Raw genomic sequence first — 26545 nt, 5'->3', positions numbered from 1 at the left:
GCAGCCAAGTGGACTTTGATTGAAGACAGGAACAAACCCTGCAGCTTGAGGTGCAGAAGGTAGTCCAGGATCACCTGCACCGAGTCCTGCTCAGCCCGGATAACCCAGTCCAAGGTCCAGCATGTGAACCTTTTCCACTTGACCAGGTAGGTCGCTCTGGTGGAGGGAGAATTGCAGGGTATAGCTCCAAGATACACTCTCTAGCACCCAATGGTCCGAGGTGACCTGCAAACAGGCTGAACGGTAGGGACAAAGACGACTGAGGAAAGAACGAGGCAGATCCAGGGAGCTGACTGGGTCATCGCTCTTGAGTGCACCCTTAAAATGAGTGTTTCTGGCCCCCATGATGCTTTGCCAGGCTGGGTTGCGCAGCTGAGAGGGAGAAAGAAGGGTGGCGATGACTAAAACTCATGTCTCTCCCTTCTCCTTGTAGGCCCTTGTCGAGGCTGCCAAGCCTTGGCAGCGGGAGCGGCCGGAACTGCTTCCTTGCTGACTGCAGCGAGTGAAGGGTGGCCCAGGTGTCCTTCAGACCTTCACATGTGATTCTCCCAAGTACTTGAGGCAGCTGCTATGGGGGTCACTAACAGGCATAGGCCTGTTACAGTCAGTACTGGGCTTAAAACCCAGAGACCGGGAAATGCCCCGCCTAGGGCAAAGTCTCCACTGGGACTCTATCTCTAACTACACTACTTAACAACTAACTATTGTAAACAAACTATTTACAAGGTCCTAAGGCTCAAAGACCAAAGAAGAAGAACCGTTAACCCTTGCTAGGCAAGGGAAAGGCGCTCCGACTAACCACGGTGACGGGGCGAGTGCCCCACCCCCATGTGAGAAGGGGCTAGAGTAGGCCAGAGAGGCTGTGCAGGCCGGCAGCCAATCAGGAAAGGGCTTACTGAGGGCCAATCAGGGCCGAGATTGGAGACAGCCAATCAGAGCTCAGCTTGGCCCTATATAAAGGCTGCCCAGAAGAGCAGCAGGCAGTCTGTCCCAGACCTTTGACAGGGGAAGGTCTGTCTCCAGAGGTGGGAGACTAGCACCTGAGACAGCGCAGTGCTGGGCAGGCCCGGGGGAGCAGAAAGGAACTCCAGCCCGGTGTCTGCCAGGCTGCAGGCCCTGAGGGGAAGGGCCTAGCCGGTGTGAGGGGCCGAAGGGGAAACAGCCCAGGGACGTGGACAGACGGAGAGAGAGAAGGAGGGCAGGACGGCTGCCACTAGAGGGTCCCTGGGTAGGGACCCAGAGTAGTGGGCGGGCCTGGGTCCCCCCCTTTCCCCTGGCCTTACACCCGGCCGACGGGAGTGGCCGTCTTGGGCTGCACCAACCCCCTGCCAAGAGGGGTGTGACTTTGGAGGTGCAGTTGCCCACATTGGCTGGGGCACAGAGAGACGGCTAATTGACCCCCCCGGAAGGGGGCAAGGATGGACTAAGGGCACTGCTGGAGGGCAGTGGCTCGAAAAGGACGCCGCGAGCTGGTGAGCGACGCGGGCTCAGACGCCAACCGAGGGCGAGATGACGGACGGGACACCACCAGGAGGGGGTGCTCCACTGGACAGAGCTAATTCCTGGAGACAACCAGCAGGAGGCGCCAGTGGTGAGTCCCAACCTTGTCACACCACCATGGGCGGTAAGAAGGAATTGAGAGGGCGTAGGGCTGGTGGTGCCTAATATACCGATGCATGAGCATGGCACTCAAGCGGGTGCCACAGCTGACCCTACGGATACCGTTAAGGCAAAAATCTCTAATGGCTGCGCACACCCAGAATGGAATCGACATGAGCAAGCACTCAAAGAAGAAAGAGGAACTACAAGGTGCAGAAAAAAAGGAGCCAAAGCACCACGGTAAAACATATGCCACTAAAGCCTAGGTACTGGCTTGAGGAATAAGTAATAACATGATGGATTCAATATAACCCACAGAAATCAGACGTAGGAAAATATCAAACTCCTGAGGTTGGTTGTTAGTTTTTTCTCAGGCCTCACACAAATGAACTCCCACTGAAGTCAATGAGTGTGTGCCAGAGTAAGGAATGAGTGTAACCTAAATAAACACTAAACAAAAAGCTCAAGCTTTGGACTTATGATCATATGTAAATATAAAAACACTTCTATCAAAGAGGAAGATCTCAGCAGTGCAATCCTAAGTTGTACATATATCTCTTTATCTATATTAAGGTGACATAAGTTTCAGGTCACAGGCAGTGTCTGAATATTTAAAACTAAATTAGCCAAGGAAAGATACACCACATTGACAACCACTATATGGAAAACATTTCCCCAAATCACGTTTTCTCCACTTGAGCTTCTCCTGTATTCAGTCAATAGACATGAAAAAAAATAATAAACATTTTGGAAAACAAGCTAAAGCTTTTGTTTGACCTACACAGCTTCCTAAATTTGCTTTGGAACACCACTGAGAAGTTTTTCTATCTGCCTTGGGTAATTACACTTGACTGTATAAATTTTAATGTGACTACAATAATACTCTTAATATACTAATGCCATGACCAACCAGATTACCTGTTATCACATTGTGTAATGTAATTGTCTTCACAGTTAAGTAAATAGAAAATTAATTTCTCTAGACTGACAACAGGGCAACACTTTGATTTTGTGTAATTAGAAGCAGAGATACCATATTCAAAGTATATTTAAAATTCAGCTACCTGCGCGAATGGAAATGGATAAACTACAAACAACTGTCAGATGCTCATAAAAGGGTGATAGATTATAATGGTAGCAATCTGAGTTTTGAAGCTGAGTTTTGGAATTCGATTCCAATCCTAACTTCCCAAAGTTGACAGGTGTTTGGTGTTCAGTGTTCCAGTTCAGGTCCCCCTTTCACACACAAAGCATTTAACAAATCATTGGCAGGGGGTTCGACTAGTTGGCCTTTGCAGTCCCTTCTAACCCTATGGTTCTAGGATTCCAAATGTGTTGTAGCCTTGATCAGCCCAATCCAAACTTTGTCACGTGAGTTCAGAAAAATTCTCCAAACATCTTTGAGGTTGATGGCTTCCTTAGTTACATTACATTAGATTCCTTTATCTGATAAGTTCACAAGCCTAGAGAAAGGGGATTAACAACCACAGTGCATCACAGGGTCTCCCTTTGTCACTAAAACATGCTGTAAATTGGGGAATCAGCCAGATATTAGCTCCCCAGAGACAACAGCAAGGAAAGTAACCAAAGCCCAGGCAGGGTGTCAAACAATCCATCAACAGCCATTGTCCAGCAAGGGAGCTACAATTCAATGACTCACCTGCATGAGGCCACACCAGGGGGATTGCTCAGCCTTGCCTGGGGACTCAGCAATGCCCAACAGACATGCCTTGACTTGTGCTCTCCAAGGACATGTGGCTGAGGTTATAAAACAGAACACGGGGCCCCATGCTTGGCCTTTCTCCTACCCCTACCTATGCTGCAAGCAACAAAGACACTCCGAAGAAGACTGAAGATTCCAACAGAGGAGACTGGCCCAGGTTTAAGGGACAAACCTGTATATTAAGGACTGCAATATCCAGTGAGGTGAGAAAAACTGCTTAATTTAGATGTTGCCCAGTCTAATAGGGTTGAGAGTTTAGAAAGCATGTTTATATTTTATTTTGGTAACTACTCTGACTTTTTGCCTATCACTTATAATCACTTAAAATCTTCTTTTGTAGTCAATAAATTTGTTTAACTGTTTATCTTTACCAGTGAGTTTGCCTGAAGTGTGTGGAAAATCTGCTCCGGTTTGCAAAAGCTAGTGTATATCCACTTTCCATTGATGAAATGGTGAACCAATTAATAAATTTGCACTGCTCGTCTTGAGCAGTGCAAGACGATATATTCCTGAGCTATAGTGCTGGAAGTTCGGGGGATTTGGCTGGTGCCTTTCTCTGTGTGATTCATGAGTGGCTCTGATCTAGCTGGGTGTGTGTGGCTCCACGTGCTGTTGTGCTGAGTGATAACAGGGCCTGGAGGGGTCTGTTGCTTTGTGGGGGTTAGCAAAGCATTGTGATAGTGAGCCCTGGCTGGAGGGTTAAGGGGGCACAGAGGTCCCACAGGCCCAGGTTGCGCCCCGGGGATCCCATCTCTCATCCCATGCTTTCCAAACTTTTAATTCCCAATGTTGGTTATCCCTCCATACCTACTTAACTTTCTTGGTTTGTCTGCTCTCTCAGATATGGTTGATCACTTTCCCATTGCAACTTCTCTTCTGTTTCCACAGCTATATTCTTCTGATTCTTTATCTTCCTGATCGTTCCTCCATCATCTCCTTTAATAGTTATTTATCTTCTCTTCATGTGTTGTTATCCTCCAAGGTTTAGTTCGTAGTTCTTTCATTTTCTTTCTCTCCTGTCTCTATTGGTGTACACAGCCTCTTCCATTATTTCAACCACTAACTCTACGCTGATGGTTGTCAAATCTACCTCTCTATCTGACCTTTCTCCCTCTTGTTCAGTTTCACATTTCAAGCTGCTGCTCTGTCATCTCTACTTCGAACTCCAGATAATCTCAAACTGTATCTTTTCGTATATGAACTGCTCCTCTTTTCCTCATAATACCTCTCCTCCCCCTCTTTTCTCTATTTCCACTCTCAATTTTACTATAGTTCCTCCCTCCCTCCCCACTCTGAACTCTGGGGTACAGATGTGGGGACCCGCATGAAAGACCCCCTAAGTTTATATTCCACCAGCTTGGGTTAAAAACTTCCCCAAGGCACAAATTCCTTGCCCTGGAATGGTATCACTGCCACCACCAAGTGAGTTAGACAAAGATTCAGGAAAAGGACCACTTGGAGTTCCTGTTTCCCCAAAATATCCCCCCAAGCCCATTCACCCCCTTTCCCGGGGAGGCTTGAGAATAATATACCAGCCAAATAGGTAACAAAACGGTGAGCACAGACCAGACGCAGATTCTTAAAAACAGAACTTTATTATAAAGAAAAAAGTAAAAGAAGCACCTCTGTAAAATCAGGATGGAATGTAATTTTACAGGGTAATAAGATTTAAAACACAGAGGATTCCCCTCTAGGCAAAACTTTAAAGTTACAAAAAAACAGGAACAAACCTCCCTCTTAGCATAGGGAAAATTCACAAGCTAAAACAAAAGATAATCTAACGCATTTCCTTGCTATTACTTACTATTTCTGTAATATTAGATGTATCATTTCAGTAGGAGCTGGATTGCTTGCTTGGTCTCTCTTTGTCTCAGCAAGAACAACACACACAGCACAAAGCAAAAACCTTCCCCCACAGATTTGAAAGTATCTTCTCCCCTTATTGGTCCTTTTGGTCAAGTGCCAGCCAGGTTATTTGAGCTTCTTAACCCTTTATAGGTAAAGGAGGGATTTTATGCTACCCTTAGCTGTATGTTCATGACACTTCCCATCCCAGGTTCAAAGTCTTAATCACTGCATCTTCTCTTTCCCCCTCCTTACTATATCCATTCCAGGGACAGACTTAAAGATAAGGAACCAATAAGCAAGTGAACCAGGAGATACCAATGATACAGCACAGATGTAAGGTCTGGGGGGCTGGATTCGCAGGCAGGCGTAGGGGATGAGTGTGTGGTGAGCTGTGCTGCAGCAGAATCATAGATTCCAAGGTCAGAAGGGACCACTGTGATCATCTAGAATGCTCCCCTGCCTAACAGAGGCCATAGGACTTCCCTGAATTAATGCCTGTTTGAAGTAGCGCAGATCTTTTACAAAAATACCCACTCTTTATTTAAAAGCTGCCACTGATGGTGAATCCACCACAACTCTTGGTAAGTTATTGCAATGGTTAATTACTCTCATGCAAAAATTTGCAACTTCTTTAATTTTTGAATTTGTCTAGCTTCAACTTTCAGCCTTCGGATTACATTATACCTTTCTCTGATAGACTGAAGAGGCCATTATCAAGTATTTTGTTCCCAATGTAGGTACTTATAATCTGATCAAGTCAGCCCTTAACTTTCCCTTTGTTAAACTGAATTGATTAAGCTCCTTAGGTCTATCACTAAAAGGCATGTTTTCCAATCCTTTAATCATTTATGGTTCTTCTCTGAACCTTCTCCAATCTATCAACATAAAATACCAATTTATCAGCACAGTGATGCCTGTACTTAATGTGGTCCAGCACTTAATAATAATAATAAAAAAATAATAATAATATATGGAGATATACCTATCTCAGAGAACTGGAAGGGACCTTAAAAAGGTCATCAAGTCCAGCCCCCTGCCTTCACTAGCAGGACCAAGTACTGATTTTTGCCCCAGACCCCTAAGTGGCCCCCTCAAGGATTGAACTCATAACCCTGGGTTTAGCAGGCCAATGCTCAAACCCCTGAGCTATCCCTCCCACTTCCTATTATGACACCTATTTTTGATTACTTATAACTTTGCCAAACTTTAACCGTTCAGGTTTTTTTCATACTGAGTATCTGCTTTCTTTTCTAAAGTTTCAGCTAAAACAGCTGAAGTACAGTTTCCGAGTAGAAGGTTAGAGAAAAATCTCAGTTCACACATGTTCAGTAGAAACTTGTAAGCAGAAGATTCCATCTGCACTCAGCGTGCTCCTTTCCCTCACAGCTCCTATGTGGCAACTAGAAAGCATATGCATCATCCACACAGAAAGACGCAGCATGTTCTATCCCAGGGCTGTAAAAACTGACAAGGGCTTTCTGAGCAACTGCTCCTCCTGACTGCTTTGGGACCAGATACGGAAATACTCAATTATGCTTTTCTGGAATACAAGCAGCAAGAAGGAAGCATCTTAACTCAAATGCTGAGAGTCAAGAATAGTAGGAAGCAGGGCCATGTGCAGAAATTTTATTTTGACCCCCCACATTTTGTGCCCACCAGCTCCGGCAGGAGCTTGCTCTTCCCTGCCTCCATTCCCCTGCCCCGGCAGGAGCTTGCTCTTCCTTCCTTCCCTCCCTCCCCCCATCCTGGCTCCAGTAGGAGCTCGCTCTCCCTGCCAGGGCCGGCTCTAGGCACCAGCAAACCAAGCACGTGCTTGGGGCGGCACATTTTCAGGGGCGGTATTCTGGACTTTTTTTTTTTTTCCTTTGGGCGGCAAAAGCCTAGAGCCGGCCCTGGCAGCAGCAGCGCGTCATGCGCGGGGGGCGCCCTGGGGCCACTGCGGTTCGCGCCGCGGGAGCAGCGCCTGCACCTTGTGGCTGGACCAGGCAGGCTCCGAGCGGGGGACACTCGGGCTGGGGGCTGTCCCACGGGGCACACGGAACCGCCTGCAGGTGCCGCAAGTGCCGCAGGGCGACTGCCCCCCAGCGCCGCAGCCGGGGCTCGACAAAGTGGCCCAAGCCGCCCAGAGACTGCGGCAGGGCGGCCAGAAGCAGCAGCGGGGCCATAGAGGGCGGGGTGCTGCCATGCGAGGCCCGCGTCCCGCTCTCCGGGGCTCCGCTCCCTCTGGGGCTACCCTGCCCCGGCTCCTCATCCCCCTGCCGGGGTGGTCCCCCGGCTCTGCCCTCCAGGGTCCCGGCCGGTCCTGGAGGCGGGAGCCCTGGCTGGAGGGACCCTGGGCTGAGGCGCGGCCCGGGAGCCTCGCTGCTTACCCCGACCCTGTCAGCACCGGACTGGCTGGAGGCGAGGGGGGAATGGGCAAAGTCAGCACTGGTGGGGGGGAGCCTAGGGCTGGGGCAGCAGGGGGTGCGGGTGGGTTGGGGTGGGGGGGGAGATCCCAGCGCTGGGGCAGCAGGGGGTGCGGGTGGGGGGGGGAAAAGAGAGAGCCCAGGGCTGGGGCGGCAGGGGGTGTGGGTGGGGGAGGGCGAGAGCCCAGGACTGGGGTGGGGGGGGGCAGCCAAAATTTTTTTTGCTTGGGGCGGCAAAAAACCTAGAGCCGGTCCTGCTCCCTGCCATCGTGGCCCCAGGGCTCAAAGAGTTCTGTGCCCCCAATGATTATTGGGGGCCCATGCCCCTGCTTGCCCCCCTTGTGACGCCCCTGGTAGGAAGGGAGTGGGAAGAGAAAAACGGGCAGAAAGAGGAAGGTGAGAGAGGGGCATTTGGAGTGGGGGGGAACAACAGGGGGCAATAATCAGGTGGAACAGGAGGAGCAACAGCAGATGGGGAGTGAGGAGGTAGGAGTATAAAGGGACAGGGAGAGGCTAGGCAGGGACAGAAAAGTTTATAACTACTAGACAATTCCTTACAGAGCCTGGAATTGAACCCAGGCATCTCAAATTTCAAAATTCATCTGGTGTCTAGGAAAGAGTGTGATGAAACCCATGGGCAAAGTGCACGTCTCCATCCCCCTCTCGTAAGGTGCTTCACGTAGAAGATAGTAGTAGAAGGCTGTTATCAGTTACTCCATTAGCTCAAGTGGCAGAGGACTGTGTTGTGAATCTAAAGCTTCCAGCACTGCTGTTGACCCATTTGGGGAGATCAATATGGATCCATATTTTGTTTTTTCCTTATTAAGTTTTTTAAAAGCTTAGAAAATTACATAAAAATACACTAGAAGAAATAGAAAAATAATTATGGAAAAATATGTAATGAAAGATTGTATCACAATGCATATCTACGAGAGGGCTGAATCAAGGATGTACAGGAACCCTTAATTTTGGCATTGCCTATGTTTTGATTGCTTCATTTTGCAATCAATATTCTTTCACATAATTTTTTTGGATACAGTTTATATATATGGTGATGAGTCATCAGCATAGGGAACACCACTCTTGTATTGTCTGTATTACAATTACACACGTATTTGAGACCCCAGTCACGACACTGTTTCGTCCTAAACATGTCAGAACACATTTTTGTTGTATCTGTATGGACCAGACAAAATCATGTTACAACTATGTTAAGGGAAATAAACCTTAATGATTCCATTAACATGGTAATAACATAATTTGGTCTGATCTACATAGGCACAACCAAACTGTGTAGTAATAAGGTTATGACACAATCATGTAACAGTAGCATAGACCAGTCTTTCCCAACCAGTGTGCCATCCGGCCCGAACAGGTATTGCTTAGAATTTTTTGAAAAACTACAAAAAAGACTTTCCTTGTATTTGAATTACTGTTAGAGCTGGATTACATTCTGTACTTTTGCTCTCCAGGATGAGGGCCCTTTCAAATACTATGTATGTGTCACATTCCATTCCACAGGATGGGGGAAGGGGAAGGGTGAAGCCATCTTCTGATTGGCTGTCTGCCTCACTGCCCCACCTCCTCCAGGGACAGAGCAACCAATCAGAGCTCAATCTCCCTCTTCTCCCACCTGTGAGCAACCGGTCAGCTCCTCTGCCCCTCCCCCCTGCAGCCACTGGCGGGGCAGAGGGAAGAGCCCCTGGAGCCGCTCTCCCCAGACTGTAAGGGGAGCAGGGACCCCACTGCAGCCCCCAGGCTTGGGAGGCGGGAAGAACCCCAGGAGAAGCAGAGGTGAGGCAAAGGGGGGTGGGGGCTGGGGGTGAGTTGGGGGAGCTAAGAGGGACAGAACTGGTGAGAGAACTAGGGGGGCAAAACTGGGTGGGGGCTGAGGACAGAACTGGTGTGAGGTTAGACTATAATATTGTTAACTGTATTGTACAGACTGTGAATGGCAAAAGTAGTAAACAGCTTAAATCGAGGCAGTAAGAGGGCGAGTTCATTTGGAGACAATATGGTGGTGTACCTCAAAATAAATAAAGGTATCAAGGTGTGCCGTGGCAAAGAAAAGGTTGGGAACTACTGGCGTAGACAAGGGCTGTTCAGGGAAAGCATGAAACTATATATGCACCTTATGATGTCAGTAAATAATTGTTAATCAGGCCTATGTGTCTCTAAAGCAAAATACATTCAGATTCTTAGAAAATTATGTCTGTAGAGGAGTTTGCTTTCATTCAATACGGAATATAATAGTACGATGTGTTGAACGGAAAAGAGGGATAAACTCAAAGATACTGAAACTGAGGGTATTATATATTCTGGTTACTACTGCAGATAACTTCATGGCTAAAATGGTAATGGAGAGGTAACATAAAAACATAAGAACAGCCATATTGGGTCAGAACAAAGGTCCATCTAGCCCAGTATCCTGTCTTCTGACAGTGGCCAATGGCAGGGGTCCCACAGGGAATGAACAGAACAGGTAATCATCAAGTGATCCATTCCCTGTCGCTCATTCCCAGCTTTTGGCAAACAGAGGCTAGGGACACCATCCCTGCCAATCCTAGCTAATAGCCATAGAGCGACCTATCCTCCATGAACTTATCTAGTTCTTTTTTTAACCCTGTTATAGCCTTGGCCTTCACAACATCCTCTGGCAAAGAGTTCCACAGGTTGACTGTGCGTTGTGTGAAAAAATACTTCCTTTTGTTTGTTTTAAACCTGCTGCCTATTAATTTCATTTGGTGATCCCTAGCTCTTGTGTTATGAGGAGGAGTAAATAACATTTCCTTGTTTACTTTCTCCACACCTGTCATGATTTTATAGACCTCTATCATCTCCCCCCTTAGTCTTCTCTTTTCCAAGCTGAAAAGTCCCAGTTTTATTAATCTCTCCTCATACGGAAGCAGTTCCATACCCCTAATCATTGTTGTTGCCCTTTTCTAAACCTTTTCCAATTCCAATATATCTTTTCTGAGATGGAGTGACCACATATGCACGCAGTATTCAAGATGTGGGCGTACCATGGATTTATATAGACGCAATATGATATTTTCTGTCCTATTATCTATCCCTTTCTTAACGATTCCAAACATCCTGTTCACTTTTTTGACTGCCGCTGCACAGTGGGCGGATGTTTTCAGAGAACTATCCAAAATGACTCCAAGATCTTTTTCTTGAGTGATGATAGCTAATTTAGACCCCATCATTTTATATGTATAGTTGGGATTATGTTTTCCAAAGTGCATTAATTTCCATTTATCAACATTGAATTTCATCTGCCGTTTTGTTTCCCAGTCTTCTGAGATCCTTTTGTAGCTCTTCGCAGTCTGCCTGGGACAAATTTTGCCACCTCAACGTGCACCCCCTTTTTCCAGATCATTTATGAATATGTTGAACAGGACTGGGCCCAGTTCAGACCCCTGGGGGACACCACTATTTACCTCTCTCCATTCTGAAAACTGACCATTTATTCCTACACTTTGTTTCCTATCTTTTAACCAGTTACCAATCCACGAGAGGACCGTCCCTCTTATCCCATGACAGCTTACTTTGCTTAAGAGCCTTTGGTGAGGGTCCTTGTCAAAGGCTTTCTGAAAATCTAAATATGCTATATCCACTGGATCCCCCTTGTCCATATGCTTGTTGACGCCCTCAAAGAATTCTAGTAGATTGGTGAGGCATGATTGCCCTTTACAAAAACCATGTTGACTCTTCCCCAACAAATTATGTACATCTATGTGTCCGACAATTTTGTTCTTTAATATAGTTTCAACCAGTTTGACCAGTACTGAAGTCAGTACTTGTTCTCTTTACCAGCTGTGGATGAAGACTGCCTTTTTGGTGGCCATGATATCAGTTAGGATAGGAGAGACTCAGGGCCTTATGGCAGGCCCCCCATGTAGGGTCTTACACACAGTTGCTCTCAGGGCTCACCTGACGTTTCTGGATGGTTGGGGTTAGAATGTGTGATGTTGCACCCCATAATGCTTTATATAAATATGCTTATGAGTGTAAATATGAAATAACTGGAATATGTTTTATGCTAGATATGCCATGTAACATATCTTTGCAAAGGTTATGTTCTTCTGCATGTATTCATCCTATTCATATGCATGTATCATTTTTATAGCTAAAGTTATGAGTGTTGGCTCTATGCTTGTATTTAAAGTGTTTGCTGTAGAAAGCACCTAAGGCAGATTTGGTCAACATAGTGTGAAGGGGTTATTCAAGTAATTGGGAGTACTTGGTTAACAATAGACCTTGATAGACGCCAATCCACATCTGAGCTTTCCTGGGAATGTCCTGTAGAAAACTGAGTCATGCATGGACATGTGACTTGCCCATGTGACTCCAAAACTCCATTTTGTAGCTGGATTCTACACAGGGGGAGAGAGGGGCTTCCATCTACAAGAGAGAGACTATATATGCCCCTGGGAAAACCCCTCCATTTGGTCTTCAGCTGGTACAAAAGATAGCCTCTCCACCCCAAGGAGATGCCTGAAAGAAACTGGAACAAAGGACAGTAACTACAGGTGTGAGGGTGATTGCTGGATCCAGACTAGGAGGAAGTCGTGTCTGTAAAAGAGGCCTACTGAAACATCTCTGAGGGTGAGATTTACCTGCATTTAGTTTTTACTGCATAGGCTTAGACTTGCGTGGTTTTGTTTTATTTTGCTTGGTAATTAACTTTGTTCCGTCTGTTATTACTTGGAACCACTTAAATCCTATTTTTTGTATTTAATAAAATCACTTTTTACTTATTAATTAACCCAGAGTATGTATTAATACCTGGGGGGCAAATAGCTGTGTATATCTCTCTATCAGGGTTATAGAGGGTGAACAATTATGAGTTTAACCTGTATAAGCTTTATACAGGGTAAAATGGATTTATTTGGGGTTTGGACCCCAGTGGTAGCTGGGTATCTGAGTGCTGGAGACAGGAGCACTTCTTAAGCAGTTTTCAGTTAAGCCTGCAGCTTTTGGAGGACGTGGTTCAGACCTGGGTCTGTAGCAGGCTAGCATGTCTGGCACAACCAGGCAAGGTACTGGAATCCCAAGCTGGCAGGGAAAATGGGCTTAGAGGTAGTCTCAGCACATTCAGATGGCAGTCCCAAGGGGGTTTCTGTGATTCAACCCATCACAGGATGGTTTTGGACTCCCACATCAGTCTATTCCCCCCCACTTTTCTTCCCTAACCCACATTCATTTTGCTTGGGGGGTGGGGAGGAGACTTCAAGCATTGGACGTTGTGAGAGCTTCATTTGGACAGGACCAAGTCATTCATGTGTACACTTAGACTCTTCATGGCATTTGCTGAAAGGGTAAAGGGACAGCCAGAGTCATTGGGTCTCACACTGTGTCAGAACTTTCCAGGTTTTGCTAAAATACCCACCTGGACAATTGAACTCATTCCACTAGGGGTCAGGCAGCCCCTGTGGCCTGCTTGGGTAACATTCAGTATCAGAAATATGTAAACCAGCAGCGAGGTGTTTGATCTACATTATTACCATTTGTTATTCCTTGATGCAAGCTGCCAGGTCAAATGTTTATTTTGAGAGGGTAGTCCTATACTCATTCTACAAGAAGGCCTCTGCTCACCCACCTCCTGGCACTAAGGTAACTGCTTGTTAGTCACCCAGAGTGGAATATGCATGAACAATCATTTGAAGAAAGAACAGTTATTGTAAGTAACTGGTTCTTTGAGATGTGTTGTATGCATGAACTCCAGAGCTTGCCCTCCATCCCTGCTGATCAAAGTCCTACCCCTGGAGGATTCTTAGTGAAGGAACTGACTGCAGGTTGTGCCTGCCCTGCCTTTATGCCCTCAGCTGTCAGGACTGAGTGGGCACTTGGAGCACAGGTGCAGCCCCACAACTATTCAAAAGAATCTGATTTCATACACATAATGGCTTCCAGTTATTAGGAAGAGACAGGTAATAGTTATGGGCAATTCGATCATTAGAAACATAGATAGCCGGGAGAACCGCATGGTGTCTTGCCTGCCTCGTACAAAGGTTGCGGATCTCTCGAGACATCTACATAGACCAGGGGTCAGCAACCTTTCAGAAGACTGGGAGTGATTGGGTCATTACAAAACCTAAACCTAATTTCCCCAATACTAATTTCCCCCTACTGTTACTCACACCTTCTTGTCAACTGTCTGAAATGGGCCACTCTCATTACCACATCAAAAGTTATTTTTCCTCCCTTGGTATCCTGCTGTCAATTGAATTGCCTCGTTAGACTGACCTCACACTTGGTAAGGCTAATCACATCTTTTCATGTATTTTATACCTGCTCCTGTATTTTCCACTCCATGCATCTGATGAAGTGGGTTCTAGCCCATGAAAGCTTATGCCCAAATAAATTGGTTAGAAATTAAAAGGTCCAGTGCCAAAAGTGAAATCCCTGCAAGCTGTACGGAAACTTTTTAAAGACTCCATAATAAAGACTCAACTTAAGTGATCGGTAGACAAAATAATCAGAGGATGAGCTATTCCACCCATCACCCCTTTTTGGGGTCCTTAAAAAGGGAATTTGAAGGCTAGAGTGGAAGGATTTTCATCATAATACACAGTCCTTGACCCATCACTTGGGACACCTAAGCATCACCGCTGCACCAGTGAGGACCCCAGCATGGTAAAAGTGCTGTCTTCCCCTCCCTCATGTGTCCATTTCTGTCCTCCACTATCTTCCTCTTGTCCTGTCCCAACTTTTTACCTGAAACTGAAATCAACTGCACCAACACAGTGAGAGGAGACAGCCAATTCAACTCTGCTCGCGCTACGGCTGACTGAACTGCCAGCCCAAAATCTGTCCATGACAGACTAGCTACCTTGTATCCTGAGAACAACAACAAAAGCTGTATTGCCTCTAGCTTTACTATCCTATCTCTTCTCTCCCTTGTGTCTGTCTGTTTTGTTAAAAGCAGAAAAGTGACTAGCATTCCTGACTCAAAGATTGAACAGAACCAACCCCTTTCTTCCCCTTGGGGAAGAACTTCTTAACAGAATAACAGATTAATCAATGTTCCTTCTCTCTGAAGAGACTTTGATAGGTTTTGGTTAATTTTGTAATCAAAATTACACAATTAGACCAATATGGCCAAGATTAGTATGGGTAGTTAGGAGGGCACATAGGTGAATATCAGGTGGGTGATCTCGATGAGTTCCCAGTTACCTTCCTGTTCCTCTCAGAGTCCACCCTGGACTCTCTGGCAGACCTTCGTTGTGCCACCCATGGTCTGGAAGTGACACGCTCCAGGAAGGACAAAGACTAAGCCTCCTCAAAAGGAGACGCAGATCTTTCCAGCGTACTCTGTCTCAGTGTCTGGTACCAATCTGATAGAGGTGTCTCAGCGCTATGTATGGTAGCAATGCCAGCACAGAGTGTTCGTGTACTGCTGGAACAGAAGACTAACAGTGCCAAGGAGGTGATCAGTGCAGGATCTTTGTGTGGGTGCACCATGACTCAGTGTTAGCAGAGCTGGTGTAGAGGTGCTTGGCATCAACTTGCTCAGTGCCAAGGACAAAGACTTCTTCTTTGGACCAGAAGCAGCACTGTTTTTGAACCAGGCCGAGATTTCTGATCTTGGTATGGAACTCTACCTTAAGATCTCAGCAGCCATGAGTCTGAGGTTTTCTATCCTGAGGAGGGGGATCGGTGCCTGCTCTCATCCTCCCTAGTGATGCTGCTTGCAACCTCTGTCTGAGTGTGTCATTGTTTCAGCTGATAAGTAGGGCTTATGCAAGGCAGCCCAGGAGCCTGAAGAGGCATCTCAGCTAACTAAGGTGCTGTCCACATGAGAATGACCTGAAGTTTCTCTGATAGTCTTCCCACATCTGATAAGGCTTGCCTGGATCTTTCACTGAAGAAGAGATTCAGCGTCACCTTCCTGGTCTTACAGATCAAGCAGTGCGCCAGGGCATGGCCCTCACGAAGCCACAGCAGGCATTGGGAATGCCCACTATTGATGGGCATAGCAGCATCACAAGACGGGCAGATCTTCAAGCCCAATGACTTAGGCTTGGTCTACACGAGAGCTTACTTCGGTATAACTTATTCGCACCCCTGAATGATGTAATTCACGTAAATTACTCCAAGCTAAGCACCAGTGAGGACAGCACTATGTCAGCGGGAGAGCTTCTCCCGCCACCATAGCTACCGCCTTTCGTGGAGGTGGAGTTATTATAATCATGGGAGAGCCCTCTCCCATTGGCACAGAGTGTATTTACTAGATGCGCTACAGCAGCGCAGCTGCATCCCTGTAGTGCTTCTACTGTGGACTAGTCCTTAGGATCAGCCACTTTGGGCTTCTGTTCAGGAGGAGAAGGGGGCAGACCCTTGTGCAGTGTGTTCTATACCAGGGAAACAGCCGCACACAGCAGGAAATCCTATCACCATGCTGTTCTAAAAGTTAAGCAACTAAGTTCACTGGCAAATAAAAAAAACTTATCAGTACTGAGTTAAAACTAATAAGAACATAAGAAAGGCCGTACTGGGTCAGACCAAAGGTCCATCTAGCCCAGTATCCTGTCTACCGACAGTGGCCAATGCCAGGTGCCCCAGAGGGAGTGAACCTAACAGGCAATGATCAAGTGATCTCTCTCCTGCCATCCATCTCCATCCTCTGACGAACAGAGGCTAGGGACACCATTCTTACCCATCCTGGCTAATAGCCATTTATGGACTTAGCCACCATGAATTTATCCAGTCCCCTTTTAAACATTGTTATAGTCCTAGCCTTCACAACCTCCTCAGGTAAGGAGTTCCACAAGTTGACTGTGCGCTGCGTGAAGAAGAACTTCCTTTTATTTGTTTTAAACCTGCTGCCCATTAATTTCATTTGGTGACCCCTAGTTCTTGTATTATGGGAATAAGTAAATAACTTTTCCTTATCCACTTTCTCAACATCACTCATGATTTTATATACCTCTATCATGTCCCCCCTTAGTCTTCTCTTTTCCAAACTGAAGAGTCCTAGCCTCTTTAATCTTTCCTCATATGGGACCCTCTCTAAACCCTTAATCATTTTAGTTGCTCTTTTCTGAACCTTTTCTAGTGCTAGAATATCTTTTTTGAGGTGAGGAGACCACATCTGTACACAGTATTCGAGATGTGGGCGAACCATGGATTTATATAAGGGCAATAATATATTCTCAGTCTTATTCTCTATCCCCTTTTTAATGATTCCTAACATCCTGTTTGCTTTTTTGACCGCCTCTGCACACTGCGTGGACATCTTTAGAGAACTATCCACGATGACGCCAAGATCTTTTTCCTGACTCGTTGTAGCTAAATTAGCCCCCATCATGTTGTATGTGTAGTTGGGGTTATTTTTTCCAATGTGCATTACTTTACATTTATCCACATTAAATTTCATTTGCCATTTTGTTGCCCAATCACTTAGTTTTGTGAGATCTTTTTGAAGTTCTTCACAATCTGCTTTGGTCTTAACTATCTTGAGTAGTTTAGTATCATCTGCAAACTTTGCCACCTCACTGTTTACCCCTTTCTCCAGATCATTTATGAATAAATTGAATAGGATAGGTCCTAGGACTGACCCTTGGGGAACACCACTAGTTACCCCTCTCCATTCTGAGAATTTACCATTAATTCCTACCCTTTGTTCCCTGTCCTTTAACCAGTTCTCAATCCATGAAAGGACCTTCCCTTTTATCCCATGACAGCTTAATTTACGTAAGAGCCTTTGGTGAGGGACCTTGTCAAAGGCTTTCTGGAAATCTAAGTACACTATGTCCACCGGATCCCCCTTGTCCACATGTTTGTTGACCCCTTCAAAGAACTCTAATAGATTAGTAAGACACGATTTCCCTTTACAGAAACCATGTTGACTATTGCTCAAGAGTTTATGTTTTTCTATGTGTCTGACAATTTTGTTCTTTACTATTGTTTCAACTAATTTGCCCGGTACCGACGTTAGACTTACCGGTCTGTAATTGCCGGGATCACCCCTAGAGCCCTTTTTAAATATTGGCGTTACATTAGCTAACTTCCAGTCATTGGGTACCGAAGCCGATTTAAAGGACAGGTTACAAACCTTAGTTAATAGTTCCGCAACTTCACATTTGAGTTCTTTCAGAACTCTTGGGTGAATGCCATCTGGTCCCGGTGACTTGTTAATGTTGAGTTTATCAATTAATTCCAAAACCTCCTCTAGTGATACTTCAATCTGTGACAGTTCCTCAGATTTGTCACCTACAAAAGCCAGCTCAGGTTTGGGAATCTCCCTAACATCCTCAGCCGTGAAGACTGAAGCAAAGAATCCATTTAGTTTCTCCGCAATGACTTTATCACCTTTAAGCGCTCCTTTTGTATTTTCATCGTCAAGGGGCCCCACTGGTTGTTTAGCAGGCTTCCTGCTTCTGATGTACTTAAAAAACATTTTGTTATTACCTTTGGAGTTTTTGGCTAGCCGTTCTTCAAACTCCTCTTTGGCTTTTCTTATTACACTCTTGCACTTAAGTTGGCAGTGTTTGTGCTCCTTTCTATTTGCCTCACTAGGATTTGACTTCCACTTTTTAAAGGAAGTCTTTTTATCTCTCACTGCTTCTTTTGCATGGTTGTTAAGCCACGGTGGCTCTTTTTTAGTTCTTTTACTGTTTTTCTTAATTTGGGGTATACATTGAAGTTGAGCCTCTATTATGGTGTCTTTAAAAAGGGCCCACGCAACTTGCAGGGATTTCACTTTAGTCACTGTACCTTTTAACTTTTGTCTAACTAACCCCCTCATTTTTGTATAGATCCCCCTTTTGAAATTAAAGGCCACAGTGTTGGGCAGTTGAGGTGTTCTTCCCACCACAGGGATGTTGAATGCTATTGTATTATGGTCACTATTTCCAAGCGGTCCCGCTATAGTTACCTCTTGGACCAGCTCCTGCGCTCCACTCAGGATTAAATCTAGAGTCGCCTCTCCCCTTGTGGGTTCCCGTACCAGCTGCTCCATGAAGCAGTCATTTAAAGTATCGAGAAATTTTATCTCTGCATTTCGTCCTGAAGTGAAATGTTCCCAGTCAATATGGGGATAATTGAAATCCCCCACTATTATTGGGTTCTTAATTTTGATAGCCTCTCTAATTTCCCTTAGCATTTCATCATCACTATTACTGTCCTGGTCAGGTGGTCGATAATAGATCCCTAATGTTATATTTTTACTAGAGCATGAAATTTCTATCCATAGAGACTCTATGGAACCTGTGGATTCGCTTAAGATTTTTACTTCATTTGAATCTACACTTTCTTTAACATATAGTGCCACTCCTCCCCCTGCACGGCCTGTTCTGTCCTTCCGATATATTTTGTACCCCGGAATGATTGTGTCCCATTGATTGCTCTCAGTCCACCAGGTTTCTGTGATGCCTATTATATCTATATCCTCCTTTATCACAAGGCACTCTAGTTCACCCATCTTATTATTTAGACTTCTGGCATTTGTGTACAAGCACTTTAAAAACTTGTCCCTGTTTATTAGCCTGCCTTTTTCTGATGTGCCAGATTCTTTTTTATGTGGCTGTTTATCATCTGATCCGGCCCTTACATTATACTTTTCAGTCCTCTGCTCGTGACTATAACCTGGAGATTCTCTATCATCAGACTCTCCCCTAAGAGAAGTCTGTGTCCGATCCACACGCTCCTCTGCAGCAGTCGGCTTTCCCCCATCTCCTAGTTTAAAAACTGCTCTACAACCTTTTTAATGTTTAGTGCCAGCAGTCTGGTTCCACTTTGGTTTAGGTGGAGCCCATCTCTCCTGTATAGGCTCCTCCCATCCCAGAAGTTTCCCCAGTTCCTAATGAACGTGAACCCCTCCTCTCTACACCATCGTCTCATCCACGCATTGAGACTCTGAAGCTCTGCCTGCCTACCTGGCCCTGCGCGTGGAACTGGGAGCATTTCTGAAAATGCCACCATAGAGGTCCTGGATTTCAGTCTCTTCCCTAGCAGCCTAAATTTGGCTTCCAGGACATCTCTCCTACCCTTCCCTATGTCATTGGTACCTACATGTACCACGACCACCGGCTCCTCCCCAGCACTACACATAAGTCTATCTAGATGCCTCGAGAGATCCGCAACCTTCGCACCAGGCAGGCAAGTCACCATACGGTTCTCCCGGTCATCACAGACCCAGCTATCTACATTTCTAATAATCGAATCTCCCATTACTAACACCTGCCTTTTCCTAGAAACTGGAGTTCCCTCCCCCGGAGAGGCAACCTCAGTGCGAGAGGCAACCCCAGAACCATCTGGAAGGAGGGTCCCAACTACGGGAAAGTTTCCCTCTGCTCCCATTGACTGCTCTACTTCCCTGGGCCCTTCTTCCTCCTTAACAGCACAGGTGCTGTCTAAGCGGAGGTGGGACAATTCTACAGTGTCCCGGAAAGCCTCATCAACATACCTCTCTGCCTCTCTCAGCTCCTCCAGTTCCGCCACCCTGGCCTCCAAAGTCCGTACATGGTCTCTGAGGGCCAGGAGCTCCTTGCACCGACTGCACATATACGCCACCCGCCCACAGGGCAGGTAATCATACATGCAACAGTCGGTGCAATAAACTGGATAGCCCCCACTCTGCTGCTGGGCTTCTGCCTGCATTGTATCCTAGTTAGTGAAAGGGTGGTTTACAGAAGGGAGTTTTGGAATGTGGTTTGGTTTATAGGTTTTAGGGGGGGGCCATGGGGATGGGGTTACGGCTGGCGAGGGACTCCCACTCCCTTCCCACTCCCCTTCTAAACTCCCTTGCGAAACTCCCTGTTAGCAGCCCCTGTTCGCAAAGCTCCCTGGTCGCTTGTGCGCGGCTTTATAAAGCCCTGGCCTGGTTCTTCTAAACTGAAGAACAACTAAACTACTTACTCAGAGCAAAACTACAGGGTTCAGTCTTGAAGACAAGAGTGGTAAGAAGAAACTGAGTGTTGGTTGCAGTGACACCACCCTTTATGCCCTCTGCTATAGGGAGTGAGACAGCACTCAGGATACAAGTGCATGCCCCACGCACACTGCTATTCAAAATAATCTGATCTCATGTGCATGGAAGTATGCAGACCAGTGGAATCTGTGTGGACAGTCACTCGAAGAATAAAATTTCAGCATGCACTCAAAAGTTCACTGCTCCTGAGGATTTAAGTCAGACTCTTTAGAAAACTTAGTTTCCTCTTTATTATATTTTAATAAAAGGAAAACATGCTTCAAACTGTGAAATAATTACTATCTCAATTACATAACCGTACATTTTGAAATGTTTTAATGATTGAGTGAAGATACAACCAATTATATATAGATAGATATCTGATCTTTTTAAAATGTAGATTACTTGTCCATATTTTAATATTTTGAAGCCTGTCATTTATCATAAAATGTAGTTAAACAATGGAATTATCTGAGTAACACTTTCATACCACAAAGAAACCTCAAAATATTCTAGTTCTAATTGTGCTCAGCAACATTACAACATTTAATATGACAACATATTCATTAGAACAAGGAGTTTATAAATTACAGTAGAACCTCATTAATTCACCCTAACCACTAGCAGACCTATTGGGAATTCATGAATTTTGTGAAGTAACAGCTGAACAAAACAAAAAGAATAATGCACACAAAACGTATTTTGCTTCATTTAGTTTGCTAACTGACTATTAGTTTTAATTTCCTGTAATACTTCTCAGCATGCCAATAAAAAAAGTTAGGCAAGTGGCAAGATCTGACTTCGACTTTTTATAATAACTTGTTTTATTGTTACCTCATCCCTCTCCCATCCACATTTGTCTATTTTGTCCACCTGTTGTCTCCTGTTTAACATCTGATTTATAAGCTCTCTGGGACGACGACTGTCTTATTTAGTTATATAGTACCAGGCACAACGGGACGCTGATCTCTTTGAAACACCAATAGTAAGTGCAGTGCTGTATACTTTATTAAAATAATGAAAATCTTTAGGAGACTTTACTACAGCTCGCCGCTATTAAAGCTTTTAGAGAAAGATGAGAAACCAGAAACATTTTGTGTGGACTGTTGTGATTACTGGGCCTAAAAATTCACCCCAATTGTAAACTCAAAAATTCACCCCAATTGTAACCCCAATTATAAGCTCAAAGCTGGGAGGGGATGCAAGTGCTTTGGAGGATAGGATTATAATTCAAAATGATCTGGACAAACTGGAGAAATGGTCTGAAATAAATAGGATGAAATTCAATAAGAAAAAATGCAAAGTACTCCACTTCGGAAGGAACAATCAGTTGGACACATGCAAAATGAGGAATGACTGTCTAGGAAGGAGTACTCTGGAAAGGGATCTGGGGGTCATAGTGGACCACAAGCTAAATATGAGTCAGCAGTGTAACACTGTTGCAAAAAGAGCAAACATCATTCTGGGATGTATTAGCAAGAGTGTTGTAAGCAAGACACGAGAAGTTATTCTTCCACTCTACTCCATGCTGACTAGGCCTCAACTGGAGTATTGTGTCCAGTTCTGGGCACCACATTTCAGGAAAGATGTGGACAAATTGGAGAAAGTCCAGAGAATAGCAACAAAAATGATTAAAGGTCTAGAAAGCATGGCCTATGAGGGACGATAGAAAAAATTGGGTTTGTTTAGTCTGGAAAAGAGAAGACTGAGAGGGGACCTGATAACAGTTTTCAAGTACATAAAAGGTTGTTACAAGGAGGAGGGAGAAAAAATGTTCTTCTTAACCACTGAGGATAGGACAAGAAGCAAGGGGCTTAAATTGCAGCAAGGGCGGTTTAAGTTAGACATTAGGAAAAACTTCCTAACTGTCAGGGTGGTTAAGCACTGGAATAAATTGCCTAGGGAGGTTGTAGAATCTCCATCATTGGAGATTTTTAAGCGCAGGTTAGACAAACACCTATCAGGGATGGTCTAAATAATAGTTAGTCCTGCCATGAGCACAGGGGACTGGACTAGATGACCTCTCACGGTCCCTTCCAGTCCTGTGATTCTATAAGTCAGTGAAAATTCATAAAATGACACAATATATAACTTTTTGTCTGTCTGAAAATTAACTATGGAAAAACAGGTCAAGTTGTTTTCAATTATGAATGTTATGAACAAGTATAAGAAAACTAGACAGAGAAAGTGGATTAGTTCAAACAAGAAGGAGCTACTGATATGATTCAAGGACTGTTTAAATCATACTTGGTAAAAACAGAAGATGTGGAACTGGAAATAAATCAATCAAAATGGGTGTGGTGGATATTAAGCCTAATTGGTGGACAAAATAATAAGGGGGATGAACTATGCCGCCCACTTTTCCCCATTTTGGGATTCTTAAAAAGAGACTGAAAAAACCCACTATCATCTCTTATCCCACCTTGTATACTAGATTGTCTTGTCTCATACTACCTGGCCCCAGGACAGAATAAGCAGACCAGTCAAAGATTTTCTTCCTGAGAGGAAGGCCATTAGGCCTTGTTCTTGTTCAAAGAACTTTGTTCACTGGTAAGTTCTGAAAATCACTACATCATCATGAGATAGAAGGTGGGTGAGGTAATATATTTTATTGGACCAACATCTGTTGGCAAAAGAGACAAGCTTTCAAGCTAAACAGAGCTCCTTCTTTTACCCAATAAAAAGATGTTACCTCATCCACCTTGTCTCTCTAATATCCTGGGACCAACACAGCTACAACACTGCAAATATCATAACATTATGACATCCAGTTCTCAGCCCATCAATGGGGATACCTAATTACTAGTACCACAAAGACATATAAGCGCCTGTTCTGTTACCTTCCTTTTATGTTTGTCCCTCCACCCCCACCCCTTCACTCTTCCTCCCAGCCTATCTTTCTCTCTAGGCTTTCCATCAAATCCTGAAATCAATTGCATTACCTCAGCACAGCGCGATGAGATGACCACAGCCCAGCACTATCTAAGAAGAAAAGATGAAACCAGATGACGTCCCTGACTGGAATGGGAACCAGGGTCCCAGCAACAGGTGCTGTAGTTGACCTGCCAGCCAAAGCATCCATTTGTGACTGACCAGCCACTGTTCCAAAAACATCAACAAAAGCTATATTTCCCCCATCTTTTCGATCCTCTCTCCTCCACCATGTGTCTGTGTTTGTTAGAAACAGGAGAAGTGAATGCACTTTACACATCAGGACTAAAAGTAGAATTAATCCTTTCCTTTTCATCAGAGACAGATTGTTCTGAAAATGACACACTGATATTTTGCCTCCAAAAAGGAGAGAGATTGTAAAGGTTACGATCGTTTGTTTTCCATAATCACTCAATTTCCCTGTTTCAATATACATGCTTGTTTTAATTGCTTATTCTTTCTTGTGTTTGAACAATAAAATTTAAACGTTAGAATTAATGCTTTTGGGTGTTTACCAAGGAACCAAGTGAAACAAAGGTCTACGTAGAAAAAAAAAATTCCAAACCTCTGTAACACTGTTTCATGTTGGACCATGACAGATTTTACAACACCGTTTAACTCTTGATCTCTAAAATTAATACAACAGGACTGTAAAGAACATGGTTTAGGAAAGTATGTACGACTATAGGTCTAATTTTGCTTTCCGGTTCCCAACAAAGTCAATGGGAGTTTTTCTACTGGCCTCAGTCGAAACAGGATTGGGCCATAAGGGCTAGATTTTCATGACGGCTCAGCATTCAACAGATCCCACTGAGAACAGTAGCTGGTGGGTGCTACAGACATTGGGAAATCTGGATTACAGGTTTCAGAAACAGAAGCCTAAAATAAAGCCATCCACCATCCCAAATCATCTGCCCTTTTGAACAAACCCAGACTTGATCAATTTTCAAACCACTAGCAAATTTGATTCAGATTACATTCTGAAGAACAACGTTTTAATTTATCATGTCTTCTAATCAATCACATTACTTAAAATAATTAACTATTTTGTAACAATCTCCTAAAATATAAAAATGTTTTGGTAGATTAATTTGGCATTTAAAAGACTGAGGAATCTAAATTACTGTTTATTAATTATATAAGAACAAATCGTCCACCTTGTGAAATTCACATTGCTTAGCAGGGATTTGCAGTAAGGTAAAGGTACCATAAGATATAGCCAACATGCCGGCTCTTGGTATACTCAACTTTGTTAGTGATTTGGGTTGAGTTACTCAGTTTTTATACAAATTCATTACCACTTATGGAATCTAAATGATGAAAAACCTAATTCCAGTTTGCAAAGCCATTATTTTTCCCTAGAGATATTGCTTCAGTTAGTAAAGTCTTCTGCTATATTTTTCAGATATAATATGATCACTTGATTAGAGTTGCTTGATATATTTAATCACAAACACAAAATAGATATGGTAAGTAAATACAGTTACTGTAGTTAATGTCATCTGTATAAGGCTGGATCTACTGTCATATTCTAAAATACAAATAGCAGCATTTGACAAGAATACTTGTAATTCTAAATACATTACATGCCAGCCATATCGATCAACCAGATACAAAAATGACATCCAGAAGAGTTACAGATATTCACAGATACAAATGGAATCAGAAAAATAACATTTACAGCAGCAGAATTACACCTTTCTATAAGGTTTATATATTTTTATGAAGTGCCATATATGAAATGTTCTGTTTTTCAAGATATCTCATTATTCTCCAGAGACAATTCAGTATTTTCCAATTATACAAAGATACAAACAGTACAAAATACTTCAAGAAATTATAACGAGCCTATACCAGGGTTCTCAATAATGCACTTTGTTTTAAAGAGATATGTAACTAGTTGGCAGATTTTAAGGAATAAAAGAATTCCTTCTTTACCTAATCTAAACGTGTTAAACAGCAAAGGTGTAGCTAGATGAATAGCAATGCAATCTAAATGAGATTTTAATAGTTTGGATACTTTACAGATTTCTTACAAATTTAGCTAAAAGATAAAGGAGACTTTTAGTAGCTCTTGATTTATACTTGCTGTTCAAGACAGGCTAATTTTAAAGACAGAAAAAGCTCATTTTATGAACTGATTAAGGAATATCCGGTGACAAGACAGTCAGCTTACTGTCTGACACATGAAACAATTCATGGGGGATAAAACAAGCAGTAAAATACAAAAAGCTGTGCAACTTTAAGACTTCCACATGTTTGTCTAAAAATAAATATTTTGAATTTTGAAAGCCTGGAAGCAAAGTGAAATATATTGGAAAATTGATTTCCATTTGAAGCTTATTGCTTTTCGTGTTCAATACTCAAACATAATTTAAAAAGTGATACAGAATTTATTTATTTAAAGATATGTATGAAAAAATTTTGTATTTTGTATTTACATTTCAGTGTAATCTGAAAACATTTCTACAATGCATTTTTCTATTTATAAAAGCTCACCACTATTCTGTTTTGACAGTACAAAAATTAATATACCACTACCTTTCCTCTCAGAACGTTTCTTACGCCTCCTTTTATAGCGACGCCTCACAATGCTGAAGAAGGTCCCCATGTTCAAAGTCCCAGTTAGCAGAGATGCCATGCAGGCTAAGTGCTACAATCCACAGTCAGCTCAGGTTGCCAGAGTGCTAAATCTCGCTCTGTCTCAATAACTCACTGTATTAATACAGTGATTTATCTCAGTAAGTCATAGAAGCAATGACAACAGTTAACTCTATGTTAACATGTCAGGACTACAAACTCTCCTTGTCTATTCAAGGTCCATTCATCAAACTGCAGGATTAACTGCACAGTACACTAAACACTGCAGTTCATTCCTACTATCCGCAAGAGGCACATGTGACAATTAACCCTTACATATTGTTTTGAAAATGAGAGAGCAAGGAGGGACAAGTTTATGAAACTGAACATGTATTTCCAGAGATGAGGACACCAACAACACACCAACTAGTTACAGTCTGTCTTTTCCTTTCACCATTATAAAATGGAAATAACCTGTATCGCCGTTACAGTAAAATTAAGCAAGAAAACCCACAAGATAAGGTTCCAACAGCAAGGTTA

General features: G+C 43.8%; 1 protein-coding gene across 1 annotated transcript in view; it reads right to left on the bottom strand.

The window, feature by feature from the left end:
- Positions 1 to 26066, bottom strand: part of ADARB1 (adenosine deaminase RNA specific B1) — a 169724-nt gene extending 143658 nt beyond the window's left edge. The window contains exon 1 of the mRNA XM_065413578.1: positions 25967 to 26066. Coding sequence (XP_065269650.1) covers positions 25967 to 26066 — 100 coding nt within the window. The remainder of the gene's footprint in view (positions 1 to 25966) is intronic.
- Positions 26067 to 26545: the final 479 nt, after the last annotated feature.

The sequence above is a fragment of the Emys orbicularis genome, chromosome 11 (assembly GCF_028017835.1).
Source record: "Emys orbicularis isolate rEmyOrb1 chromosome 11, rEmyOrb1.hap1, whole genome shotgun sequence".
Taxonomy (NCBI): Eukaryota; Metazoa; Chordata; order Testudines; family Emydidae; genus Emys; species Emys orbicularis.
This window is presented reverse-complemented; position numbering and strand designations above follow the sequence as displayed.